General features: G+C 46.2%; 1 protein-coding gene across 2 annotated transcripts in view; it reads right to left on the reverse strand.

Annotated features, from left to right (window-relative positions):
- Window positions 1-404: 404 nt before the first annotated feature.
- Window positions 405-19728, reverse strand: part of PEX14 (peroxisomal biogenesis factor 14) — a 90742-nt gene continuing 71418 nt past the window's right edge. Inside the window, exons 8-9 of one of the 2 annotated variants that reach the window (XM_068117974.2) lie at window positions 16619-16692; window positions 405-3238 (exon numbers count right to left, since the gene is read on the reverse strand). In XM_068117974.2, coding sequence (XP_067974075.1) covers window positions 3052-3238; window positions 16619-16692 — 261 coding nt within the window. In that variant the 3' untranslated portion in view covers window positions 405-3051. The remainder of the gene's footprint in view (window positions 3239-16618; window positions 16693-19728) is intronic. The other variant, XM_068117976.2, reaches the window with a different exon arrangement.

Here is a 19728-nt window from a genome sequence, read left to right on the forward strand (position 1 = left end):
GGCCTATGTTGACCTTTTAGCCTATGCTGATCTCAAAAATAGTTGGTGGTTGAATTCAGTTCACTGATATGTAAATCCCATTCAAATTTCAAGTGATCGGATGAAAATTGAAGATTTTAGAAATTTTTAATTGTAGTTGACCTTCGGCCCATGTTGACCTTTTGGCCGAAACTGATCTCAAAATTGGTTGATGGTTGCATTCAGGTAGCTGATGTGCAAATCTTATTCAGATTTCAAGTCAATCGAAAGAAAATTGAGGATTTTAGAAATTCGAAATTGTTGTTGACCTTCATGGGAGTGAATTACATTGCAAGTGAAAGAAGAAGAAGATGTCGGAGTGTGCAGACAGAAATACAAAGCAACACTTCGCTGGGACCCGTATCAATAACAGTCGCGACATGGACGGCGATCTTACGCACTTGTGGCACTACTTTATTAATAAGCAATTAAAATTAATAAAGAGATGCATAATAAAAGAATACTGGATTTTTTTATTTTTATGCATCATCAAGGCTCGGAGAGCACAGAACAGACAATGATGTTCCAAAAGTCGACACAAAAAATGGAATCAGAATCCAAAAAGATCGCTGCTGGTGGCCCTGGCCAGTAATAAAATAAAATCAAAATACAATTTAAAATAAAAATCAAATTATCAAATATACAGTCACGTGAAAAAGTAAGTACACCCCATGTAAAGTTTTGACTTTTTCAACATATTTCAACGTACAGCTATTTGATCTTCATTTCAACAATATTGATAGATAAAGGTGATATAATATAACAAATATCATGAAACATTTACATTTTGTAGTCCATTGTATAATTTAAATAAACATAAATGCAAATTTCGCATGTGGAAAAAGTAAGTAAACCACTACATTTTATCACTACTTCAAATACCTAAAATTAGAATCAGGTGCACCAGCTCAGGTGCAAATGATTATAACATCGTTGGAGAGGATCTTGGAGGAACCTGTCTTATTTAAACCTCAGACATTTAGTTTGGTTTGCTCTTTGTTGTTGAAGTGTGCGGCGTCACCAGGCCTAGATCAAAAGAGCTCTCTGAGGCCTTCAGAAAGAAGGTTATAGATTCCTACAAGTCTGGGAAGGGATTTAAAAAGATCTCCAAACAATTTGAAATCAATCATTCGACTGTCCGGAAGATCATCTACAAGTGGAGAAGATTCCAAACAACTGCCAACTTGTTCAGGCCAGGCCGCCCCAGCAAGTTCAGCCCGAGAGCAGACCGCAAGATGCTGAAAGAAGTCTCTAAGAACCCCAGAAAGTCATCACGGGACCTACAGGTAGCTCTTGCCACTGTTGATGTCAAAGTGCACGAGTCTACCATTAGAAAGAGGCTGCACAAATTTGATCTACATGGGAGGTGTGCCAAGTGGAAACCTTTGCTGTCCAGAAAGAACATCAGGGCAAGACTAAAGTTTGCCAATGAACACCGAGGCAAAGACCAGCACTTCTGGAACAATTGTACCAGAGGGTGCTTGAGGATAATGTGAGGCCATCTGTCGGAAAGTTGAAGCTCAACCGAAGGTGGACCTTGCAACATGACAATGACCCGAAACATACCAGTAAATCCACCAAGGAATGGCTGAAAAGAAAGAAATGGAGGGTTCTGGAATGGCCAAGTCAAAGCCCGGATCTAAATCCCATCGAGATGTTGTGGGGGGATTTGAAATGAGCTGTGCATGCAAGAAACCCCTCAAACATCGCACAGCTGAAATAATTCTGCGTGGAGGAGTGGGCAAAAATTTCTCCCAGTCGATGTCAGAGACTGGTAGACAGTTATAAGAAATGCCTACTTGGGGTTGTTTCTGCCAAAGGGGGCAATACCACCTATTAGAGCCAAGGGTGTACTTACTTTTTCCACATGCGAAATTTGCATTTATATATATTTAAATTATACAATGGACGACAAAATGTAAATGTTTCATGATATTTGTTATATTATATCACCTTTATCTATCAATATTGTTGAAATGAAGATCAAATAGCTGCATGTTGAAATATGTTGAAAAAGTCAAAACTTTACATGGGGTGTACTTACTTTTTCACGTGACTGCATCAGCTTTTAATAAGCATGTGCAATACATTCATGACGGGTGCACAAAACTCAACAAAACACAGAGGATTATACACACAAAGTTTTGGATTACAGCTGATGAATTAATTCTTTGCATTAAGGGAATGGGAAACAGAAACGGGTCGAAATATAATTCTAAACATGAACGGGTCAAAAAGTTAGGTGGGATTTCTTCCTTCCTCAATTCCTTCCGTGTAAGTGCTGCTTCATCACGATGAAGATTCGATTGCTCGATGCCTCAAAATATAACAACTCGGGTTATGTAACGAAGCCAAAACATTGCAATTGCTTACAAGCATATATAATACATCATTCATACAGCTTCGATTGATTAAAATTCCACTGGGTCAAAGGAATTATCCTATAGACCGGTACGCTTGAAGCCTGGGGCCTACACAAACTGTGTGACTCAGAATGCCTGTGACGCCAATGAGATGCAACCTTTCAACATTTGATGATGCTTTTAATAGTCGCTGTTGGTTTTGTTTACACTGATGAGAAAAATTATAGGGAACTCATAGCGATTGTGAATATAACACTTCTGTTTGCCGGTTTGGAGCAGTTTTACCTCACGTCCCGTGGAACGTATTATTTATTTAATGATATATCGGGTCAAAAAAATTTTTCCCCCCAATTTCACTCTACATTTCGATATAATTATTAAAGCGACGAATTCCGATCGCAAAAATATTGAAACAAATTTCGAATATCAGCTTTTAAAAAGCTGATACAATAATCTCGCCAGGAGCCAATCACAGTGCACCTAGCCTCAGACAGCCAATCAGCATAACAGGGAACAGACAGCCATCCTTGTCATACATATATATTTATAAATTTGAGGGTCAAGATTTGTTTTTACAGTCACTTGTATTCATTCATACGACAATCGGAACATAATCAATCACATACAATTATTGTGGATGAAGAATTCATTTGAGCCATAATGTTACAGATCAGCTCATGTCAGCACTCTCATTCAAATCATTTTGGTTGCTTTGGGTCTCAATAATAGGAAGTTCCTCCGCTTGAGGATCAGTGATGGAACAATGAGCGGCATCCGTCACCGGCTCACAAGCAATCGCAGACTTTGCCATTTGCCAAGAAGGAAGTAAGGACGACGAGGGTGGTGGAAAGTGCTTCCTGAAAAGAGAAAATGTCTCAACAATGTTTTTGAAGTGTGACGAACATTACAAACAACATTCTGACCACGTGTGGAATTAACAGAAAAAGGGAATTCTCCAATTAAAAAGAAGAGGGACATAGTGTTTGGAAGGCACATCAACACAAAATGCTCTATTCTTTATGAAAGGCATCATGGAATTTTGAATGTCCACAAATGATGCAACTGAATGGCACCACCGACTTGATATTTATTTTGAAAGAGCAATATAGTGTATGTGTGTACTTAAAGTATCAGAGAAAACGGGCAGAACCTACTCCATCGGGAATCAAAGCAAATTGAGACAGATTGGGCAGACCAAAACTCATATGGTATGTCCTGCTGGTCCACGAACCATTCACAAAACCCTTTAACTCATCCACACTCTGATGAGAAGATACCTTTTTTTAGCTGCAGCTCCAAAAGTCATTCGAAGAACTAGAACGACAATCTTCGACGTCACGACGTCGACCGATATGCCTCAGCCCACATTATTACATTATTATAATACCTGTACCTAGTTTGATTTAAATCCAGTCAGCTGTTCTCAAGTTATCACGGTTTGACCTAACATGACCTCTGACCTTTGACCTCGGGATCCACAAAATCTAATCACTTAATCTTTACATCATTACACATATCTGTACCAAGTTTGAATAAGATCACTTCAGCCGTTCTCAACTTATAGACCTATTACAGACTTTGACCTCTTGACCCAAAGTCTAATCAGTTCATCTTTACATCATTATACATACCTGTACCAACTTTGAATTAGATCGCGACTGATCACCGATTCACCAATTCACCGATCGCGACCACGTGTTTAGCCCCACCAGTTTTTTTTCTCTTCTTCCTTCAGAACTCAATCCTCTCCAGCAGACACCTTTCCAATTCCAGTTCTCACCATACTCTTTCAACTTTCTTCTTCTTCCTCTGACCCACTTTCACCTAACCTTCAAAATATATAGATATATACATCAACAAAGAATTTAAAAAGTAGGCCCCTCCTCCCGTACCAACACAATTGCTCATACACCTCCCTCTTCCTTCGTTCTTGCTCTCCTGGCTGTCAATCTCATATTCTTCTATTCCTGCCTCTGAACCTGTTCTGGAATCCTTAATCCCCCTTAGGAATCCTTCATGCCCTAGGGAATTTCCCCAGATAGTTACTCCCACCAGGGAGTAATGCATTCGATCGTGTCCGTCAGTGTGTGTGTGTGTGTGTGTGTGTTTGTATGTTCGTGTGTTTGTGAACAAGATATCTGGAAAAGTTCTGAACGGATTTGGATGAAAGTTGGTGGGATGATTGCCCTTGGGATAAGGAAGAATTGATTAGTTTTTGTTTTTGGTGAAGCTCAGGATATTGTTGTGCGACTCTGGTTAACACCAGAAGGTCGCGGATGGACCGAACGGATTTAATGGAGGCGATAACCAAACACGGATTTACTATGGTCGCGCGGGAAGAAGAAGGAAAATGGAAGGCTGTGGCAAAAGCTTACCTTTAACGAACCCATGGCAGCTTCGGTCCTGTAAGGGAATTAACTCAACCGGGCACAGGTTTAAAAGGGGATGGAAAAGAATACAAGGTTTTATTGAAGTAAAAAGGCAAGGACAGGAAAAAGCACGCGCCGGTAATAAAATGTCCTAAATCGGGACGTCCCCACACACAGATATCAGAAACGAGACACAGGAATATGAATTAAAGGAAAAGAACACATTGTGTAAAATGCAATGGGGATTGGCCTTATCTGTCCCTCGTCTTGTCTTGGTATCGCCCACCACGCGGCTCCAAGCTCCGCTCGTGCTCGCGCGCCACCAGGCCTTGCTCCAAATTCCAAAGCACCCACGAGGTCCCACAGCAGGAAAAGCACCCACGAGGTCCCACAGCAGGAAAAGCACCCACGAGGTCCCACAGCAGGAAAAGCACCGCGCGTCCAACGCAGGCTAGCGGCTCCAAGCGAGGTCGATCTTCACACACGATCGGCCTGCCACGTCCCAGTCAGCTCTCCCGAAGCAAACGTGCAAGATGCAAGCGAACTCCACTCGGGCTATGACAACTCAACTCGGGCTGCGCAAAACGAAGCGCCGGATGTCCAAAAAGGCGAGCTGCGCAAACAAGAGCACGAACCGCAGGAGATGCAAGAGCCGCAAGAGACCCGTGCTGCGTAGGACGAAGAAGAGCCAGAGCGAAGAGCACTGCCAGACGCAAGAGGACCAGAGAGAAAATGGCGTTCGGCGCTCCCTTAAATAACCTTTTTGGTGACGTCAACCTTGGCGCGCTACCAACCAGCGACTTCCACTGAACCTTCCAGCTTCGCGCCTCTCGCACTAGTTGGCTGGAGGTTCGCGCCCAGTGTGCCGACCAATCACAGGACCGTAGCGTGGTGATAGCATGTAGCGTGTAGCGTGGTGTTAACTCGTAGGTGCAGCGTGGTGATAGCTTGGAGGTGGGAATGCTGGAAGGGAATGTTGGAAGGAATGCGGCTGCGGTCCATGCGGCGGCGCCCCGAGCCGGTCCCCCTCCCCCCTCCCCCCTTGCCTGTCCATCCTCCAAAGTCATGTCAGGGAAGGGAGTCATTTAATGTTGCACGAAGGAGATCCTAACTAAGTGTCTACATTGGTGTGCATTGCCATAAGGGACAAAGGTTTGGCTGACCAGGTGAGACATACAGGGGCTTTACTCTTTAATCCGTAACTCTACTTATCACTCGAACATCCTGGTATGTCCACAAGTATACTCTTACCCGACAAAATGCCTACACATGAAAATTACAAGGTAGATTCCTTACCGCGACAGACGAAGCACGTTACCTACACAGATCTATCTGGCTCTACATATTGCTACCACACTGACATAATATTATTCCGGATCTAGGAATTTTTTTACCATTGGAATATTGGGCTCAGCAGCGGCCACCCATGGCGGGAGTATGTGCTCTACTGAGTGGCGTTCTAGTTTTCACTGTTTAGTTTTAAAATGTTGAAACTTTCCCCTGAAGTGTTGCATTCTGTTGTATATAATCACACTTTTCTTCTTCTTCTTCTTCTTTAAAATGTAGTCTTCGATTTGCTCACCAAATCTCTTCATTTCAAATAAAAATTCAATCTCTTAGTTATTCCTTCCAACATTCCCTAAGCTCACCTGCATTCCACCCCTCCTCCAACGTTTTCAAATGGATCTCTGACTCAAAAATCACAAGAAACTCGTTTTGCAATAAATGTACGTTTTCCATCAATCGTCCAACACTTTCTAAAATCCCAACTCCCCCCTCCCCTCCTAAACTCCCCCCTCACCCCTCCCTTTCAAATCTCCCCCCTTGCTGCTCCCCTCCTAAATTCCACCCCTCACCCTTCCCCTCCTAAACTCCCCCCTCACCCCACCCCTCCTGAACTCCCCCTAACCCTTCCACTTGAAATCTCCCCCTCACCCCTCCGCTCCCAAACTCCCCCTCCCCTTCAAATCTCCCCACCCTCCATTTTTCTCCAATTCTCTCCTCTCACCCCTCCTCAAAGCGTCCTCCTCCATGCTTCCTCTCCCTTCCAACTCTTACCTCCATCTCCTCCAACTTTATTCCTCGATCTGCCCCTCCCCCCCCTCAAACAACACCTCACTGTGCCTCATCCAATCACCATCAAACCTTTTGTCCTCCTCATACTTCCCTTTCTCCGAGCTCTTCTGAAATCTCCGACACATTATCAACAGCTCTCCCTACCTCCTCCTCTTTCTCACCTTACCCCACCCCTCCCCTCCCCTGTCCTGTATGCTCCCCATTCCTCTTCCTTAACGACATAGACCTCAAACATCCGGGGCCTTCGCTCAAACCTGATTTCAACTGTCATCATGCCAGCTGGCTGGGTGTGGGTACCTCTCTCACCACTGTTACGGATTCGTCACTTCCGTTGTGGTGGTTTTCATCCACTGTAAATAATTCTGATTCCATGTACTATTATTGTTTTCAAAAGGTTTATTGTTCATGAACCGTTTTCAAAAGGTAAAAAAGTTAGTGTTAAAAGAAACAGGAAACCGGATCAGGAACCGGACGACGAAGAGGAAGAAGAGGAAAAAGAGGGCGGAGCGAGTGAGTCGGACAAGAAAGCCGAGTTGCTCCGAGTTCTGAAGCGAACGTTGTCGAACGGGAGTCACTAGCGAACTTCCGGGTTTCCCGGGAAAGGGGTCCCTGCGACAGAGTTGTCATCGCTGTGACCGATCAACCTGCCCGTCAGGAATTTGGCGGTGGATTCCGAGGAGAATTATCGTCGGGCCGTTACGTCTCAAGAACGGGTCGTCGGCCATTTTGACTCGTGTGCTTAGTGCGTCGAGCAAGGTTTCTTTGCATCGTCAGCCGTTTTCACCGCTTTCAGACGTATCTGGTGTGTGTGTGTGCACCGTGGCTTCTGAAGATTAATTTGCGGTTCGCAGACTGTGAGCCGTGAAAGTCCATACCCGAGGGTGTGATTTCCCAGTCACCTTGAGGGCGCCTTTGTGCAGCTTGGGGCGGTGTGACTGTACTTGCCATCCGCATGGGATTCTGGTCTCGATTGGACATCGTTCTGGCGATCGCTGGAGCGAATCGACTTCGGCTTGAAACTGGAATCAACTTGGGTTTGAGGCCGGGAAAGAGACATTAGGAATGTTCTTGGTTCACTCACTTGGAGCACAGCGAGTTATATATTACGAAACTGATGGTACCATCATAGGACATATTGATTGTACTCTTGATGACTATTATTGTTGTACTGTTATTCTTGTGTGATCTTAATACAATATTTGTTTGTGAGTAACAATTGGGGTGGCTTGTCCATTGATATGTGACATACAGAATAACACATTTTTCTGCCGTGACTCCTCTCGGGGCTCGGAGGTACACCGTGACCAGGGGGTCGGGGAGGAGCACGTAACACCAGCCATGGCACCTCAGCAAAGAACTTCTGCGACCAACTGGGACTGACACAATCTGTTAATTTCCTGACCTGGATCTCAGTCAATGAAGTATCAGACTTGGTTATGACTAACTTCCCTGCAAATGCCTGCTGCTCTTCTTCTGCTCCAATCTGTTCATCTGACCATATGCTTGTTAAAGTGGACATCTCTCTGGCCATTCTCAGATAGCCTCCTCAGCGTCGACGAGTCTGGCATTTCACTCAGGCCAACTGGCATAGTCTTCAAGCAGCCGTCATCATCTGGACTGGTCTCCCATCTCTACTGCCTCTGACATCAACTCATCCTGGGAATTCTTCCAAAGCAAACTGCTCTCTCTCATGCATAGATTTATCTCATGCATAGGTACAAGGAATCTTGTGGTGAGGCAGTTGCCGTGAAACGACTTGCCTTCGTCTCCTGGAAAGCAAATGCAATGGAAGGAGATCTCATTTCCTTTCACAAAGCTCGGAACAAGTGTGTGTCTACCCTCAGGAGAGCCAGGAAACAATATCTCTCCACTCTCAAGACTGAACTCTCAAACCTGTCTCCCTCCTCCAAATCCTGGTGGCGTCTGGTCAAATCCGTTTCTGGTGTTTGTTCCCCCTCCATCCCATCCCCTCCCTCAAACGGCTAAACAGCCGACACCGCACGTGAAAAAGCTGAATGCCTCAACTCTGTGTTTGCCTCAAAATCTTGTGTCCCAAACCCATCTCCGACAAGGTGGAGAAGTTACTGTCAAACCTCGACTGATTCTGCAACTGGAACAGACGGCATCAGCCCACGAGTCCTAAAATCCAGCTCTGCCGCTCCATCTCACCCTCTCTCTCTGTTCTCTTCACCCTCTCTTTTGCTCAACGTCATCTGCCATCAGCTTGGAAATCAGCCAACATTACCACTTTACACAAAAAAGGTGCAAACACAGATACTTGCAACTGCAGACCAATCAGCCTGCTCCCAATTATTAGCAAAGTCATGGAATCCATAATTGCTTCGGATATAAAATCCTTCCCCTTCTCCAATGGCTTGATCTCTGATCATCAATTTGGTTTCAGGCCAGGTCATTCTACTCTGGACATGCTGCTTCTGGTGCCTCAACAATGGATGGAGGTCCTCAATGTCAAACAGGAAATTAGAGCCGTCTCCCTTGACATATCGCGTGCCTTCGATACCGTCTGGCGCCCCGCTCTGCTAACCCAACTCTCCTCCTATGGTATCCATGGAAATCTCCACGCATGGGTTGCGGACTTCCTCTCTGGTCGTAACCAACATGTGGCCCTGAATAGTTTTCTCTCATCTCCCCTTTCTGTTCAGGCTGGAGTTCCCCAGGGCAGTGTTCTGGGCCTTGTGCTTTTTCTGGTCTTCATCAATGATCTCTCCGACTTTCTGGAAAATCCTCTCCATCTCTTTGCTGATGACTCCAATCTCTGCCGCTCCATACCTCATGTGTGACAAAGTCTATGAGTGTACCTGGGGTGTGTGTAAGAGAAGGTGCAATGACGGAGTGTATGGAGGCACCTGGATATGTGAGCAAGGAACGGAACGCGGGGTGTGAGCATGCAAGTGAAGCATCGACGCTAAACGGGATAGCGGTTAGATCGACTTTTAGCGGAAGCAAGCCCTCGGTTCGTGCCGGGCTTTGTGTGCAGCGGGAACCAGCGGGGATCATAACCACGGCGGCTTCGAAGCCATACGCGATCCACGCCGGGCCTCGCTCTGCACGGTCGCGTCCGTGCTCCGCTAAGCGGAGCGGGCGGCCCGGTTCGAGGACACCTAGGAAGGGTCGGCGCGGCGACCCCTTGTGGTCGCGGCGTTCCGGCCGGCCGAGATTGGGGCATCGGGCGGTTCCGTGCCGAGATGGTGTGTGGAATCTCGGCCCGAGTAAACCTCCTTCCCCGCACCGAATGCCGGACGGACCCAACCGCCGGCAACAAACCACCCGCATTCATTGCTCGGCTTTGCGAAGCCGAGTTTTCATGAGGTAACGACGCACCGAGGCTCCAGAGAAAGGACATTTGGTAGGGATCGGGAATTTGTGATTGGAAATTTTTTGATTGGTTGGAATTGGATGAGCCAAATTGATAGCGGGAGATACCCAATGTGATGGGATAGCAACTCTGCCATCCCTCACATACGGGGCACATGAGCTATAGTTTTATGGGGTTTGGCAGTGAAAGCTCGCCGAGGGAGGGTTTGGATAATGTATCGGGACCTAGAGATGACCATAGGTAACTGTAGATTTAAGTAGCAACATTGGACAGGTAGTCGGGGACATAGAGAGGTTAGAATGGATGATAATGACGAGGGAGCGCAATAATGTAAGGGGCGACGGGGAAGCGCGAGTTTTAGCAGGGCACCAGGTAGATCAGATGATGCCGTGTGTTTGAGAATTGAAAGTGTATTCGGAAGTGTATTGTGAAAATTGTGTCCCCCAAATATTCCTACAGGTCGCACAAGATCTGCCAGCAACCCTCTGATGGTTAAACTGCCGAAATCTCGGCTCTCCGCTCACCTTCACTCTTTCATTCCTCTTTTCTCCCGCCTCTGGAACAAACTCCCTCACTCCCTTCAATCCCACTCCTCCCTCCAGGTCTTTAAAACAGCTGTTCACCACCATCTCTTATCTTCCCCCATCCAAAACCTTGATATTTTCTACCCCCGCTAATTCACCCCAGATCCACCTTGTTTGAAATTCCAACTTCTTTCCTGGAAGTCCTGGCAGTGTCCATATGTTTTATACCTCTCCCACTGCCCCCTTCCCACGCCCCCCCCCCCCCCCCAAAGCCCTCGCCCTCTCTCAGATCTCTCGATGTCTCCATGTCTCTCGGTCCCTGCTCTCAAATGTTGTGTTTGTGTCCTTCCCCCTCTCTCCCCATCTTGTCTACCGCTCCCTATGTTATATGTTTTATGTGTCGGTTTGTCTTTCTGTGTGATTAATGTTCGCTCTTTCACGAGCCTCGATCTTGTATACAAAAAAAAAAAAAAAAAAAAAAAAAAAAAAAAAGAGTGAGGTGGTTGTGAGTTGCATTGAGCGTGGAAGTGTATGAAGCAGCGATGAGGAATAATTGTGATTGTGAGTTGTATTGAGCATGGAAGTGTATGGAGCAGTGCATGAGGAACAATTGTGGTTGTGCATTGTATGGAATGATTGAAGAAGCCTGGGAGGAAGGAGGGTGCAGGAAGCACCAGTAGGAGTGATTGCACAGGTGTGCCAATACAGGTGTATGGAGAATGGTTGTGTGGAATACATGGAGTATGGAATACATGGAGTATGGAATGGATGGTGTGGAGTGAGTATGGTGGAAACTGTGGAGTGGAGTGGATGGTGCGAAGGTGTGAATGGGGGAAAAGTGGACCCCTATCACGAATACCCGGGGAGGGTAGTTTAAGAGGTAGGTAGAGGGAGTAGGTAAATTGTGGTTGGATATTGGCATCTGTGGTGCGTGGTGGAAGAATGGTGTTTGGATGGGTGCATTAGTGACATGGAAATGGCTGGGCGTGTGGCCTGTTAGTGTGTGTAGTTAAATGGGCACTCCACCACTGTGAGGATGTCAGCCAGGTGAGGCCGCAGGTGGGTTCTGGGAGCCGTTAGAGTTGTGGATGGGGCCGGAGGATCCGGAGGACGGACCCGGGTAGCCCAGTGTCAGAGGGGGCACTGAGTGGGGAGAGCGCCAGAGGGCCTCCCCCAGGTAGATAGGTTAAGGTAAGGAGCAGGTAAGCTCGGAGGCAACTGCAGTGGTGGAGGTGTGCAGGTGGGTAGACCTGCTGGGAGAGCCACACGACCCAGTCCTGAAATTGTGCAAAGGCACAGGGAGTTGAATCGGGGGAGTGAGACCCCAAATTGATGAAGCACCACAGTTTGGTCAATGGGAATTTGGTTCTTAAAACCGCATAGAGTAAGATTGCCAATGGATTGGCAGGGAAAGACTCCGGGTAGTGTAAAGTGTGTTAATGTCATTTAGAAGGTAGATAGGATGGAAATCTCCTTGCACCATCTACATCCACTCACCTGAGGTAACGACGGTGCTCCACACCGTGCCATGGTTTGTTGTTGTTATTTTTCTGTGCAAATGTTTGGATTGTGAGACGCATCATGACGTGGGTGTGACATTGTGCTGATGTTCCATCTCTCCCTCCTTATGAGGATTGATGATGAATTGGTGATGGCACATTTTGGATTAGAGGGATTGTGGTGACGAATTTGGTATTGGGGGAAATATGGGGAAGACGAGACAGAAGTGACGAATTGGTAATGTGTAGATTGTTTTTGTACATACGGGGGTAAGGGGCAAGGGTAGAGTAGGTAACAGGGGGGGTGACGTACGGTAGGGACGAGCTTTTCTCCGCTCAGTCTCCAGACGCACCTCACCTTGCATTGCCTTTATTGATGTGTACCCTTGTGACCTTACCCCTCGCTAACCTGTCCTCTATGTCTTCCTTCCCCGACCCATGGATCGTGCTCTCTGGGCACCGAGGGGAGCGTGCGGGAGTCCGCCATTGTGTGCCCGAACCCCCACAACCACAGCTGCCTGCATCCACGCACCACTTATGGACCACATGTCTGTGGCTGAGCACCACTCATGGACCCCACGGGTTGGGGCATGGCCCCTCTGCTGGAACCGGCCACGATGGCCCAGGATCTTGCTTGCGGACCTCGGTGACGTGGCACCTATGCCACACAGGTGAACCACCCATAGTCAGCCCCTGTGGGCCATAAATAAAAATGGACACGTTTTGTGCTTTTTATTATTGCAAATAGGCCGCCAGCAAGAAGACGAAGAAAGACAACATCTGGAAGAACATTGGCCAGCAGAGGGAGCCGAAGAACAAGACACCAACAAGGGTGTGTTTATTTTTTATTATGAACTGTGGTGACTGTGCACTCTGGTGCGTTTATGGTGCTTTATGGTGCTCTTTGTTGGTGCTGGTGCATCGATGCAGCGCAGGCTGTCCCCCCCCCCCCCCCCCCAAAAGGAACAATCGCAGGTCCTGGGTTGCGTTTTGTAAATACAATTAGCGTCACTTGTAAATAATGCTCCCCACCGTTCATGTTTAGTTTGAAAACCATTCCGCAATTCGGTTAGCTGTGGGCGTGAATCTGTTAGGTAGGGTGCAATGCAGCAGAGGGACATTTCGTTGTGTTTTAAACCTGTCGCACTCAGGGTCAGGTTAAATGTAGAGGGAACTACACCTACGTGTCACACTAAGTTAAAGTTTTATAGGCCCGAGAACGTGCCTGGAGGATGAGGGTGCAGTGTTGTGGATTTGAGAATTGTTGTAAATATCACCCTCTGTAAAGTGTAATGATTCCTTGTAAATATCTCCGTTTTGTGTGTAAAGGTCAAAGGTCGTCCTCTTAGTTACTCCATCGCAAGCACGTAGGCCACCATATACCCTTCAATAGTTATTTCCTTATTATGTGTATTAGTTTAAGGCTGTGTCTCCCATTAATTGACTCTGCATTGCACCGAATCAGATAAGATAGAATCCCTTTTCAAGTCTCCCCCAATCCTCTCAGTGCATTGGGTGGTTTTCTTCACCCCAAACTCCATTACGCACGCGGTCAAGCCCACGAACAAGGGCGTTGCCCGCCCCTCGTCATTGGAAGGTGGAGCCAGCGAGCCCCCACCAGCCAATCAGGGCTGGTGAGATACCATCACGGGCGTGGCGCGGGTTGATCTCAAAGCGCGTTATAAAAGCGCCCGCGCAAGCCTTTTTGAAGAAGTGTGTAAGAGTCCAGTTGAGGAGAAGCGGAGAGAGGGATCTGAGGGAGGTGCGCTGGACCAGAGGCAGATTCTGCGGAGTAGGAAAAGAGCGTCGGAGACGCAGGAGGCGGAGGACGCGTGAGACAGCTGCCGGTGTGAAACCGAATACGTGGAGCTGCCGGTTCCTCGCTGCCAGCCCGAAGCGGAGCTGTGTTTGCCGGGTTTTCGCCTCGACCCCAAAGCACGGCGCGCGCTTGGAGCTGGACCTCGACGCCTACCATCTGCCTGGACCCTCCTCTGCCGTCCCAAACCATTCCTGCCATTCCATCCTTTTGTGTACGTGTTTGTTTTGTGTGTCTTGTCCAGGGGGATAAGTTAAGCCTGTTTAGATAAGTTAGTATTTGCACTGTGTCTTCTGGTCCTTCCATCCTTCTGTCTTTATTTTCGTATCTTTCCTTCTCCTTAGTTACTTTTGGTCTTGTACATAATAGTTAGTAATAAATCATATTTGTTCTTCCTACTTTTGCCGCCTTCTTCTTCACATCCGTTCGTCTTTGAGGTTTCCACATAGAACACCTGTGGCGCGATTTTGGCCAACGTTTCGGAATCGGGTTAGTGAATGCTAATGACTCGAACTTCGGGTTGCTAAAAACCGCTCGGCAACTAGACCATCTAAAACCGGGGTTCGAGCGGGAGTCCCTCCCCTGCTTCGCGGTCAGGAGTGGCACTCAGGTCCTTGGGACTTTTTGTAGACCAAATACCCTGGCTGCTCCCGACCGGAAGGAGCGTTGGGACTTCTGGACTCACGTCGGTCAGTCGCACACAAGGGGATTAATCCCCCCTTCTTAAGGGGAAAAAGGGCCGACGTAGAGATCCGTAACAATATATTACACTGAGTGAATGTAGTGTGTGTATAAAATATATTACACTGAGTGAATGTAGTATGTGTTTCTAATATATTACACTGAGTGAATGTAGTGTGTGTTTATAATATATTACACTGAGTGAATGTAGTATGTGTTTATAATATACTAGCAGAAGTACCCGGCATTGCCGGGCGGGGGAGGGGGAGGGGAGGGGAACGGGGGGAGAGCGAGCCCCTTGGTAAAGCGAGCGATTTTTTTTTTCATAGCGTCATAGCGTCATAGCGTTCATAGCGTTTCATAGCGTCATAGCGATTATTTTTTTCATAGCGTCATAGCGTTCATCGCGTTTCATAGCGTCATAGCGATTTTTTTTTTCATAGCGTCATAGCGATTTTTTTTTTCATAGCGTTATAGCGTCGTAGCGTCATATCGTTCATAGCGTTTCATAGCGTCATAGCGATTTTTTTTTTCATAGCGTCATAGCGTTCATAGCGTCATCACGTGATCGCTCTGAGCGAATCAGCGCCCACCTGCTCTGATTCCGTTGATATGGATATGATATGGATCGATATGGATGGATATGGTAAATATGAATAAAAAATATGGATCGTCAAATATTTTGAGTTCGGCCATGTTCGTCCCAGGCTCAATGGCCATGTCTATGCCAAATATCAAGCACGTAAGCCTCTCCGTTTCCATCTTCCTTTAATTCCATCTGGGTCGACAACGATTTGTCCCACTTCATCCTTCAAGCAACTCACCCCCATCACATCACACCTCTCTTTCGCTATGTGCTTTGCAATCCTGAATACTGCTTTCTGACCCTCTTCCGAATCCAAGCGTTCTCCGAACATTTTCCTACATGCCTCCTGCGCCTTTGCTACCTGTATTATACTGAGTAAATGTAGTGTGTGTTTATAATGTATTACACTGAGTGTGAAACCCTGGTGTTGGGCTAGCGGCTAGGGTGCCGGCTTAGGATCCTAGGATCCTGGGTTCGAATCCCGGTCGATCGCTGAATTAACGCCAGGGGGGTTGACTCAGCCTGTCATCCTTCCGAGGTCGGCTAATTGAGTACCAGTTCACTGGTAATTCCCTGTTTGTCGTTAAAGGCGGCAAAAATGGTTGGCGTCAGGAAGGGCATCCGGCCGTAAAACATCGCTTTAAAAAGGGGACCAAAAAACAACAACAACCACGGTTCCCGAAAAAGGCCAACCCCCGCTTTGCGGGGAAAAATGGCCTCTAAAGGTGGTTTACACTGAGTAAATGTAGTATGTGTTTATAATGTATTACACTGAGTGAATGTAGTGCGTGTTTATAATGTATTACACTGAGTGAATGTAGTATGTGTTTATAATATATTACACTGAGTGAATGTAGTATGTGTTTATAATGTATTACACTGAGTAAATGTAGTATGTGTTTATAATATATTACACTGAGTAAATGTAGTATGTGTTTATAATGTATTACACTGAGTGAATGTAGTATGTGTTTATAATGTATTACACTGAGTGAATGTAGTATGTGTTTATAATATATTACACTGAGTGAATGTAGTATGTGTTTATAATGTATTACACTGAGTAAATGTAGTATGTGTTTATAATGTATTACACTGAGTAAATGTCGTATGTGTTTATAATGTATTACACTGAGTGAATGTAGTATGTGTTTATAATATATTACACTGAGTAAATGTAGTGCGTGTTTATAATGTATTACACTGAGTGAATGTAGTGCGTGTTTATAATGTATTACACTGAGTGAATGTATTGCGTGTTTATAATGTATCACACTGACTAAATGGAGTGTGTGGGTGTGTCAGTTTGGTGAAACAACTTGAACAAAAGTGATGTGAAGAAACCTTACCTGCTCAATAAAAGACTTTTTAATGAATGAACTTCGGTTTTCAATTCACAAAGGCTTTGTTCCTGTTGAGATGGCTGCAATGGGAACCAAACATGTTGTTTTCCAAACATGGAAATGTTATAAATTCAGCAAAGAGGGGGAAAAAAAACCAAAACAAAAAAAAAACCTTTCTCACTGATGATACATCTTAAAATGAAACAAACATCCCTCGTTCTCTTTTACCATTCCTTACATCAATCCAAAGTATTGTTCTCAATGTCTGTTTCGCAAATTCATCCACAAAGAGCTTGTGGCGGGGGCCATAATAATGTAACAAGTTTGAAATTTCAATAAAAATTTATTACGATAAGGTTTATTTATTTTATCAAAATGTCATAAATTCCCCTCTTAGTGTGGTCTTCGTGCCGTTGGGCACACAAGGCAGAATCTAGACCATGCCATTCAGCTCTGTCCTGTGCCAGCCTTTCCAGTTTCATCACAGAGTGTGATGTATCGTGCCTCAGTTGAGATGATTATTTTGAAAGTACCCGTGGGTCTGTTTCTCTTCCTTTCCAAACTTTGGGTCCATGACCAAGCTTGTTTTGGAAGTCTGTCATCAGACATTGTGGACAATGGCCTTGATACAGTCCACACCCCCTTTGAAAATTTCCACCTTTTGTTACCTTGTAGCCTGGAATTAAATTAATTAAATCAGACTTTTTCCACCTTTATTTACACATCGTAACCCACAACTTCTAAGTGAAAAACAAATTCTACAAATTGCAGGAAATTAATTAAAAATACAAAACTAGAATCTCTTTGTTGGATAAGTGTCCACCCCCCTGAGTTAATACTTGGTGGAAGCACCTTTGACAGCATTTCAGCTGTGAGCCTGTTAGGATATGTCTCTATCAACTTTGTTTGCACACCTTAATTGGGCAATATTTGCCCATTCATCTGTACAAAACTGTTCAAGTTCAATCAAGTTACGTGGTGAGCGTTGATGGACAGAAATCTTGAAGAAGAATCGTTGATGGACAGCCACAGATTTTCGATTGGATTTAGGTTGGTGCTCTGACTGGGCCACTCAAGGACATTTATCTTTTTGTTGCTTAGCCACTTTTTTTTTTTTTTTTTTTTTTTTTTGTATACAAGATCGAGGCTCGTGAAAGAGCGAACATTAATCACACAGAAAGACAAACCGACACATAAAACATAACATAGGGAGCGGTGGGGAGAGAGGGGGAAGGACACAAACACAACATTTGAGAGCAGAGACCGAGAGACATGGAGACATCGAGAGATCTGAGAGAGGGTGAGGGCTTTGGGGGGGGGGGCGTGGAAAGGGGGCAGTGGGAGAGGTATAAAACATATGGACACTGCCAGGACTTCCAGGAAAGAAGTTGGAATTTCAAACAAGGTGGATCTGGGGTGAATTAGCGGGGGTAGAAAAGATCAAGGTTTTGGATGGGGGAAGATAAGAGATGGTGGTGAACAGCTGTTTTAAAGACCTGGAGGGAGGAGTGGGATTGAAGGGAGTGAGGGAGTTTGTTCCAGAGGCGGGAGAAAAGAGGAATGAAAGAGTGAAGGTGAGCGGAGAGCCGAGATTTCGGCAGTTTAACCATCAGAGGGTTGCTGGCAGATCTTGTGCGACCTGTAGGAATATTTGGGGGACAGAGCACAGAGAGAGCTGGGGGTGCAAGGCCGGAGAGGAGTCGGTAGAAGACAGAAAGACCACCTACCTGCCTGCGGTGAGTGAGTGAAAGGCCCTCAGAGATAGCTTCATCGCGGGAGATTCCAATAATTCTGAAAGCTTTGGTTTCAACAGCGTGAAGCCGAGCTAGGTGTGAGGCAGGAGCACCGGCCCATAGGGGAGAACAGTATTCCATTGAGCTGCGGATGAAAGCCTTGTATGTGGTGAGGAGCTCAGGTGTGCCGAGGAAGGACTTCGCACGACGGAGGATGCCCAGTCGGCGACTGGCTTTGGAGGCCAGCTTGGAAATGTGGTTTTCCCAAGAAAGATCATGGCAGATAGTGAGACCCAAAATCTTGAGCGACAGAACTTCTTGGAGAGGATTGTTGAGAAAGTAGATGGGAGGGTTGTCCAGTCGATCTTTTCGGAGAGACATAGTAAGAGTGTGAGATTTGTCAGGATTGAAAGACATGTTCCACTTGTTTGACCAGTCTGTGATTTTGTCCAGGTCTTCAGAGAGTGAGGAGGCAGCAGACTGCCGATCTGAGGGAAGAGGAATGGAGCGGCAGAGAGTGGAGTCATCAGCAAAGAGATAGAGAGGATTTTCGAGAGAGTCAGAGAGATCATTGATGAAGACCAGAAAAAGCACGGGGCCCAGAACACTGCCTTGGGGAACTCCAGCCTGAACAGGAAGAGGAGATGAGAGAAACCCATTCAGGGCCACACGTTGACGACGACTAGAGAGGAAGTCCGCCAGCCATGCGTGGAGATTTCCATGGATACCAAAGGAGGAGAGTTTGGTGAGCAGAGCGGGGTGCCAGACCGTGTCGAAGGCACGTGATATGTCGAGGGAGACAGCTCTAATTTCCTGTTTGGCATTGAGGACCTCCATCCATTGTTGAGACAGCAGAAGCAGCATGTCCAGAGTAGAGTGACCTGGTCTGAAACCAAATTGATGATCAGAGATCAAGCCATTGGAGAAGAGGAAAGATTTCATATCAGAAGCAATGATGGATTCCATGACTTTGCTGATAATTGGGAGAAGGCTGATTGGTCTGTAGTTGCTAGGATCTGTTTTTGCACCTTTTTTGTGCAAAGCGGTGATGTTGGCTGATTTCCAAGCAGATGGCAGTTGACCTTGAGCAAAAGAGAGGGTGAAGAGAACAGAGAGAGGGTGAGATAGAGCAGCAGAGCAGGATTTTAGGACCCGTGGGCTGATGCCGTCGGGTCCAGTTGCAGAATCAGAGTCGAGGGTTGACAGAAACTTTTCCACCTTGTCAGGAGGAAAGGACACGGAGTCCAGAAGCAGCAGGGTACGACTGGGTATGGTGGGTACAGAGAGGGATGGGTTTGGGACACAAGATTTAGAGGCAAACACAGAGTTGAGGCATTCAGCTTTTTCACGTGCGGAGTCAGCTGTGTAGCCGTTTGAGGTAAG

This window comes from Myxine glutinosa, chromosome 5, assembly GCF_964187855.1.
Source record: "Myxine glutinosa chromosome 5, kmMyxGlut1.1, whole genome shotgun sequence".
In the NCBI taxonomy this organism is placed as follows: Eukaryota; Metazoa; Chordata; class Myxini; order Myxiniformes; family Myxinidae; genus Myxine; species Myxine glutinosa.